General features: G+C 40.7%; 1 protein-coding gene across 1 annotated transcript; it reads left to right on the top strand.

The window, feature by feature from the left end:
- The first annotated feature begins 6,297 nt into the window (after nucleotides 1-6,297).
- Nucleotides 6,298-7,984, top strand: LOC146660294 (polyubiquitin-B). Its single transcript, XM_085420085.1, has 2 exons — nucleotides 6,298-6,400; nucleotides 7,078-7,984. Exons 1-2 carry the CDS (start codon nucleotides 6,313-6,315, stop codon nucleotides 7,773-7,775), a joined length of 786 nt encoding a protein of 261 aa, XP_085276211.1. The 5' UTR covers nucleotides 6,298-6,312; the 3' UTR covers nucleotides 7,776-7,984.
- The last annotated feature ends 1,175 nt before the right edge of the window (nucleotides 7,985-9,159 follow it).

Raw genomic sequence — 9,159 nt, 5'->3', positions numbered from 1 at the left:
AGATTTGAAATGTCAAATTTCCAGATGTTGCTCTGGATGGGAGACACTATTGATATTGTGAATGATTTAAAGACATGGTATAAACAGAATAAATTCCAGTGATTGCAGAATCATGGAGATGACAATATGAAGCAATATTTTAAGTTTCAAGAATTTTAGTTAAAATATTATACTCTAATGCAGATCTTAAAACATAGAGAGACAAAATGAGAGCATTTAGATTTTTTTTAAAGGGGGATGGAGGTTAACATAGATTTTTAGCCTCAACGTGACAATATATTCCCAACCAACATTTTCTTTATTTAGTTTTAATCTGGAAACAAAAAACAGGAGTAAAAAAAATAATAATCTATTACTCCTAAAACAGTAACAGTCATAATATTCATCTAGCAGTGCATATAGTATTTTTACAACTGCAAGCACTGCTGGAAATGTTGCATCACACACTCAGTCCAGCAACATTTGTCACCAACAAATGGAAACAGCGGGAGAGAGACAAAAACAGCTGCTAAACCCCCCCCCCCCCCCCCCCCCCTTAGAATTCTATGATTTCTTCCAAAAACATGCTCCCACTCCCACTGCTACCCGGTTTAGTAATTATATGCTTTGTTTGATTGTCACCATGTAATTTACTATGATAAAGTCAGGCACAGGTTGTTTGCAGAAGTGGTTAAAGGATATGTTAACAAATCGTTAGAATGTGCTAAACAAAGTGATGGTAATTTATATGAGGATACTGTTACAGATATATGCTGATTAATGAATGCTCTCCCCAACATTAATTTATTATCTGCTGTTACTACCTCCTGCCATGCAGATGAAAAACAAAACACTTTCTGTGTGCGGTGCTGGGGCATGCCCAGAGGTTCTATCTATGGATAGGAACATAGCTGGAATTTAACATAGTACATCTACTCAAGTACAGATTTACTATCCACTGTGTAAATAACTGTCTTTTTGTACCTGTTTTTTATTTACAGCACAGAGGCAAATCTGACTGGAAGAATGATGTGTACAGTGGTTGTGTGAGTGGAGGAGCTATTGGCTTTCCTGGTATGTAACTTACTTTATTAACTAATAGTTTGCATTACAGCAAATTTATGCATCTTGTCCACGTGTTTATTTTTCTGTTTTGCAGTTGGTGTTCAGATGTTCTGGGATGTGGAGGCTTTGCTGCATTCTCTGCTGCAATTGAATGTTACTTGTGGTGAAGCTCTATGGAGTGGCTCGATGGACAAAAACATAAATATTACGCATGTGGACCAGAGAAAGAAAACTTGCGCTGTGAGCTTGCTAACCTTGATGTTTCCCTGCACATCAACGATTGCTGTAAAAGCAGAATAGAAGTGTACTGTTCAAACACGGGGATGTTAAGTGACCCCACAGTGGGCTAAAAAATAAACAAACAAAAAAAAGACATGTCTCTGTTTTTCCTGTGACTTTCATATTGTGGACAGTTGGAGCAAGAAATGCCAATTTCTCATGGTGAATCGTCTGCTTCAGTGGCGTACTGATCAGATGACGAAAGCTGAACTTGTCTGAATTTCACTCTGGGTTTGTAAAAACTCAGATGAGCAATGTTCTGCCTGTAAAACATTGGTTTGATGTGTAAGTAACTAATCCACACCAGGATTATTTATAATAAAAACATTTTTTTTAAATTGTGGATTTACAACTTTTTTCTTTGATTATTAAAGGACTGCAACACCCAAACTGACAACTACCTTTGCTTTATTTTTTTTTATTTTTTTAATTACAACGAAAGTATTCTTCAGGAATACTTTCATTCGTTCGGCTTCTTGAAGGACATTCAAATCTCTTCTTTGGATGCTGGCTGCCTTTTGTTCCCTTCTCTGTCAAGATGATCCCCACTATTCACTAATGTTGATGTCCAGGCTGTGGGGAGGCCAATCCACAACTGATAGCGTTCCAATATGTGTTTTTCTATCTGAAGATGGTGGTGTTGTAAATGCTATTTATTGTTTAAGTATGATAGCATAATGGTGATAGGGAGGCCCCAACCCCACCTCCCTAATGTAGGAGCCAACCAATAAGACCACTCCCTCCATGACTGCGACCAGTAAAACCACAATCATCACCAGCATTTGGTGAGAGTAGGAAGGAAAACCTGGCTTTAAACAGGAAGAAACTTCCACAGAACCATGCTCAGGGTGGGGCAGCTATCTGGCAGGACCAATCAGGGTTAAGGGCAGGAAGACAGACAAACCATATTAATCACATTAGCATAATGATGATAGGAAAGCCCCAACCCTGCATTCCTAATCTGTCACTCCATGACTGCAACCAGTAAGACCACAATCATCACCATCTAACAAGGTACCAGTGGTATGAAACACTCATGTTGCATTCCACTTGTGGCACCACTGTGGCAGTCCGGTAAACAGGTCCCTGGTGGCAGGAAGTCAGTGGGTCAGAGGGGCCAGCCGAGATTCAGTCTCTGAGGATTTTACATGTTGGACACTGGCCTTGAAAGGTAGGGTGTAATGATGATTGTCCATCAGCAAAATTCAGCATTTGAATTGTTTTCTGTCTTTCCCATCTTCGTCTTCATCATCCTTTCATTTTCGCTTCCAGTATCCAGCTGATGCTGATGTAGACGATGCTGACACACGGTCATCTGGATCTGGAGGTGATGTCTGACAATTTGCTGCATGACCTGACTCATTTGCTGCCTATCTGGTCATGAATTTCTTCTCTCATCTTTTATTTTTCTGTCATGATCCTGGGTCATTTGACCCAGTGTTTTATGTTTATTATTATTATGATCTTGTGTTCTAGTTCATTCTGATTATGTGTTCGGGTTTAGACTTTTTGGTTTTTATGATTTTGGTTCTGTGTTCCCTCTGTTCTCTGTCTGTTACTGTGTCTCTGAGTCCACTCTGTGCATTTCCTGTTTTATTTTGGTCTGCATCTTATGTCCGTGTGTTCAGTTTTGTGCTCTCCCTGTCTCGTCTGTGTAATCACTGTCAGAAGTGTCCCCCAGCTGTTTCCTTTCAGTCCTGTTCACCTCTTGTATTTAGCGTCTTTGTCTTCCCCTGCTCGTTTTCACGTCGTCCCTTATTCTAATCTGTGTTCTGTTTGCCCGTTTTCCTGCCTGTTGCTTTCCCACTTTAGTTAGTTTTCTATTCAGTCTCCAATCTCCCAATAAAGCCGGGTGTTTTGACTTCACATTTGTCTCCGTGAGTCCTGCTCTTGGGTCCACCATTCCTGCCTGCCTTCACACAGCCATGACATTTTCTTCTTTTCTTTCTGTTATTTATCTTCCTTTCTTTAAGTCTCTGTTTTCCTAATTTTCTGCTTTGCAGTTTTTCACCTTTTTCTTCTTATTTGTTTCCTGGGTTTGTTCCTGCTGCTTTTATTGGATGCAAGCTCTTCTGTAGAAAGAAACACAATGTATATTATATATATATATATTATATATATGTATATATATATATTATAATTACATTATGTAGCTTTAGAAGATGGGTGCAACACTGAGTTTTCAGCTCAGCTCAAAGTTCAGTGTTTAAATTGTTTTCTAGCTCTCCCATCTTCTTCTTCATCCTCCTCCTCCCTTGGTCTCCTCCTTGAACCTCCTGGTACTGGGTTGGGAGGCAATAACACAGGAGCATCCTGGCCATTGTCTCCGTCATCATCACTGTCACTGTTATCCGTGTCACTATCAGGACCATTTTCAGGGACAGTGTCACTCTCAGACTCCTCATCTTCCCAGAACCACCTCATTTCCTCAATTATCAGATCTTCTGCTTGCTCAGCTGGTTTAATTCAAAGTCTCCTGCTCCATTATTGTACCAGGGTCCTTCTATTTCCTGAGGTGGATTTCTTTCAATGCCTCCTACTGGAACATCAACCACCTCCTCATCTTCCTCATCATCGTCATTAGCCTCTTCCTCGTCATTCTGAAGATTGTCCTCCTCAATATCACGTTGTGGCAGCTGATTAATAACTTGACCCAGAACACGGAGGTTTTCTTCATTCAATAACCTGCGCAACATACCGTTTTGTGGTCCGTCTCCTCTCTCCATTTATTTAGGATGAAAACAGTCTGCTACAATAGGCTGGAGGAATCTGGTCGGTACAGCTGTCAAACGTTAGCTGACTGGTTTCAAACTTTTAGAATGTCGTTGAAAAAGATTTGAAATCTCTTTAGCAAACTGTTTAAACACACGAAGCAAATGTGGACTAATCGCTACTGATTGCTGTGTGAACGCTGCGAACTGTTTACTGATATTTCTCCACCAACTACATCCAAATTAAATGATGCAGAGATGAACGTCATAGATTTTTTTTAGTAGTTCTGTGTTCTGACTCTCGTGATGTCATCAACTGTGGTTCATTCTGATGAAGCTGTTGAACGTTCTGCTGGTGAAAAAATGTCACCGGTGACTTTGAAACTTTTACAGGTGAAGCATTTTCCACAAAGCTTTGAGTAAAATATAGTGACAGAAAGAGGGTTAGGGTTAGGGCTGGTCACCAGCTTGGTGTGTGACCAAGCTGGTGAGCAGCATGAGGAGGAGGTGCCAGGCTGTTGTGGCTGTGTAAGGTGCTTCCACATGTTACTGAGGCCCCTACTTCTCATGGCCACAACCCACATACACCATTTCATAAACAGGGTTTCCAGCAGTATAAGATTTATTGCCAAGAAGCATAGTTGCAACAAAAAAAAAAAAGACCAAACACAAACTGTCTCACCTTTTGTGCTCAGTTTATGTTTGCAAAAATCAGACATGAAGTCACTCAGTTTTATGATAAGGGGTGATATCATGTAAAGGTGGAGCAGGCACTAGTTATCGCTGCAACCCTACAGATGGGAGGAAGCCCATGTTGCACAGGCTAGGACAGGTACCAGGGAGGTTAGACTAGATGGCACGCTTCTCATACTTATTAATATCTGATGAAACATATGGGAGAGATCCGAACTACTTACTCCGATGCAGGATTTAGTCTTCTTTAAGGTTTAGTGTGATAATAAAAGGCAGCTGGTGATCAATTCTGCTGCATGGCACATATGGTGTCCAAAGTTTTTCAAAATTGGACAAAGTACGGAATGCCAGAATATGTATGTATTAAAAGTGCAGTCATTTTTCACTGTTTCACTTCAGAAGGATAAATCTTTGCACAGATGATGTTTATATGTTGATTACTGACTTACTGGATTAAAATGTGAACTAAAGCATATTTTAAAGGGGTTAATGTTTTTATATTAGTCACATACATATCCCCTCACACTTCAACACAATAACTCATGGTAAAAATATAAAAAATATATAATATTTGCATTGCCTTGTAATCTAATATATATCTTACATTGCGCAGGATGTAAATTGTTTTGGCGATCTTTTTTCAACATGTTCAATATGAGATTTCCATGTTAACTTGTGTTCCACTATTACACCCAGAAAACGGAGTTCAGCCATAATTTATTTACATCAAACCATTTCTTTTTAGTTTTTTTCATTTCAATAACCTCAACTTTAGCCAATTTTTTCAAGTTTTCTCCAGAATAATAAAAAGATTGTGTCATCTGCAAACAAAACAAAATGTAACATTTTTGACACATCACAAATGTTGTTTATATATAAATTAAAAAGTAGGACAGGATCAGGAGAACCTAAGCTGCAGGCCCAGGCTGCTGAAAGTTTCCCATGATGCACTGAGCATTTCTTCTTCATTCACCTCTCTTCACTCGGTGTTTATATAGCACTCTGCATTTAATGCTTAATTATTTTTGTCACAGCTTTTGTCCTGCCTCCCTACTGTAACCCCCCAACCGGTCGCAGTACATGGCTGCCCCTCTCTGAGCCTGGTTCTGGGGTCGTCTGGTTGTTGGGATTTTCTCTCTGTAGGGTCTTAAAGGACTTTGAGGGGACTATTGTTTGGTGATATATAATTGATATTAATCATAGCATAATCATACATCAATTCATGTGGTTCACCTAGGTTTATCATTTTAAATGCACATGTGCAGTAGTTGTATTAATCATGCTACATATTATTATTATGACCACTGAGGCAGGGCAGCTATAGCTATACATAGTGTAAGATTAACACGGGATAAACATAACAAAAACAATAAAGTTGTGAATTATTTTTAGGGCCATTCATTTTATTCACTTTATTGGGGCAGAAAAATAGATTCATTTACTACAGTTTGAAACAAGCAAACATACAAAAGTCCGTTTAATGTAATGTAAATTTTCCCTATCAAAAGAAAACACTGGACAATACTAATACAATAAAAACTGCTAGAACATGGATCTAGTTTTATTTGCGGATGAATATCAGTCGATGACGCTTCTCCAGTATAAAAAGTCCTGTTTCCCTTGGCAACTGCAGTTAGAGGGTGGTGTCTGTGTATCTGTGAGAGCAAGGAAACGTAAGTGAACTCAAGCTGTAAGTATGACTATGCGGTTTTTTTAAAAGCGGTTTTTGTTAGATTTCTGACATCAACTGCTTTTCCGCTGATCTGTGAAACACATTTTAAATGTTCTTCATTTAGTTATTTTTTAATGTGCGACCCAACAGCTATATAAAGAGTGACTGTAAAGATGTAACTTGTTTAAAAGCACCTGATATACCAATTCTAAAACGAATACTGTCGTTATGTTACGTTGGAAGCAAGATGCTTTCTATGAACTATGCCGTAAAAACGCTAACGTTAACTAATAAAAATGGCTACCGTCCATTAGGTTGTAACGTCAGCTGGACAAAAAGGAGGCAAACAACAATCGCTTATGTTAAAATGGCGCTGGTACGCGAAACACCGGTTTCCTACCAGTATGTTATAAAACTGGTGTATGACTCAGTCCTGTTTATCGCGCCTGCTGGAAGGATAACTAGTAGACCGACTGATAGTATATAAAGAAAACGTATGCATAAGCCAATTTTGGTGTGCGTTTCTACAAGGAAGAAATAATTGCCCAGCATTTTACAAATACAGTACTATTGCACAGCATGCTGATCAAATATCTTTATTAGTCTGTGTGTGTGTGTGTGTGTGTGTGTGTGTGTGTGTTATTCCATATTACCAATAATAAAACATCTTTTTCACAGGAGAAAACATGCAGATCTTTGTGAAAACCCTAACTGGTAAGACCATCACTCTCGAGGTTGAGCCCAGTGACACCATTGAGAATGTCAAGGCCAAAATCCAGGATAAGGAGGGCATTCCCCCCGACCAGCAGAGGCTGATCTTTGCTGGCAAGCAGCTGGAAGATGGCCGCACCCTCTCTGACTACAACATCCAGAAGGAGTCCACCCTCCACCTTGTCCTGCGTCTCAGGGGTGGCATGCAGATCTTCGTGAAGACCCTCACTGGCAAGACCATCACCCTGGAGGTTGAGCCAAGTGACACAATTGAAAACGTGAAGGCCAAAATCCAGGACAAGGAAGGCATTCCCCCCGACCAGCAGAGGCTGATCTTTGCCGGCAAGCAGCTAGAAGATGGCCGCACCCTCTCTGACTACAACATCCAGAAGGAGTCCACCCTCCACCTTGTCCTGCGTCTCAGGGGTGGCATGCAGATCTTCGTGAAGACCCTCACTGGCAAGACCATCACCCTGGAGGTTGAGCCAAGTGACACCATTGAAAACGTGAAGGCCAAAATCCAGGATAAGGAAGGCATTCCCCCTGACCAGCAGAGGCTGATCTTTGCCGGCAAGCAGCTAGAAGATGGCCGCACCCTCTCTGACTACAACATCCAGAAGGAGTCCACCCTCCACCTTGTCCTGCGTCTCAGGGGTGGCCAATAAATGATTAAGTGTTTTTATTTACTTTGCAACAGAACCTAACTGAATAAAGGATTAGATTAAATTCTAGGGCGGTTTCCCTTTGATTCAAATGCATATACAGCCTTACTAAAATGCACTTGCATGATAAATCATCTTATGCTGTATATTAATCAACTTGTGTTATGTTAAGTTGGGCTTTTGATGGCTTAATAAAAATTTGAATAAACTCAGCTTCTGCCCATGCTCTTTAATAATTAGTCTTTGTTGCTTTACACCCTTTATAAGTGGAGCACACTTGTTTTTCTCTTCAGACCAGTTAAGTGAAAAGTGTTATTTACAGTTTACTGAAATTCTGGAACAGAAATTGAGCTTTTGACTGGTCACACTGTGGCAAGATGAAGCTTGTTATTCATGAAATGCCACAGGAATCATTCAATCAATAAAACTTCATTGATCCTGAAGGTTGACCCCGAAGGAAATTGGGTTAAAGCTGCCGACCTTTGCCAGTGCCATCTTACCCTTCCGACCATACATACATCACATGGGGAAGACGGGTCAGAGAGGTATAACAATGGAAAATGCACAATATGAGAAAAAAGAACTCCCCCCAGACTGAGCTCCAATGGGGAGCTCTGTTTGAGAACAGAAAAAAACACCTCAGCACATGAATCATCACATCTCGCAACATGGAAGACATAAGCTTTAGAGGGGGTGAGTGTAGGTCTGTGTCAGTGTACATGCTTGTGTGTGTGTGTTCCGTGTTCAGTCGAGAGAAAGTGTCCTTTCACCCGGTTAAGCAAAAGTCAACAATCTTCAGTCGACACGCGGGTGGCCTTGAAGGAGGGGGAAGAGAATCACAACACAGTCTTGTTATCTAAGGGAGAGAATTGTTATTCTGTCAGCTTTTGCCTTGAGCATCCAGCTGGCACCAGGGAGGCCACATGAGATGAAGATGGTAGTTGTTTTGGTTGGTGCGAACAAAATGCTTCAAATTTTAAAGTTGGTCTAATGTCCGTCACTGGTCACCAGGTCTCTCAATTCCTGTTGTTCTTCTTCAAGATGTTACCTATATTGCAGAGCCATGAGCTTCTCCAAGATCTTATCCATATTGTGTTCCACAAAAACACAGTCTGAGTACTCACAGCCCTGCCCATTGTCTATCATGTTGGCCAGCCTTGTGGCGATAAGCCAGGTCCGAGCCAGCTCCAATCAGCCAGAACTCTGTTATCATGGTTCCGAATTGGTAGATGTCATTCAAAGTCCTCCATCAAGAGTGTCGCCAGACACACGGCGCAACCGACCATCGAGTATCCGGCAGCAAACGTCTCTGCAGGACAATCAGGCTCTCCCAAGCTCAGGAGTTGTCAGTTTCGTTAAGGGACCAGTTGATGAAATCCATAATTCT

Source organism: Rhamphochromis longiceps, linkage group LG10, assembly GCF_057381845.1.
Source record: "Rhamphochromis longiceps isolate RC_006_pf linkage group LG10, R_longiceps_female_GT1.1, whole genome shotgun sequence".
Taxonomy (NCBI): Eukaryota; Metazoa; Chordata; class Actinopteri; order Cichliformes; family Cichlidae; genus Rhamphochromis; species Rhamphochromis longiceps.
The sequence above is the reverse complement of the archived record's forward strand: the minus strand, read 5'-3'. Positions and strand labels throughout refer to the sequence as shown.

Coding starts and splice junctions, on each gene's coding strand:
- LOC146660294 (XM_085420085.1), top strand. CDS start 6,313: ATGACGCTTCTCCAGTATAAAAAGTCCTGTTTCCCTTGGCAACTGCAG. Junction 6,401..7,077: donor ATCTGTGAGAGCAAGGAAAC/GTAAGTGAACTC, acceptor TCTTTTTCACAG/GAGAAAACATGCAGATCTTT.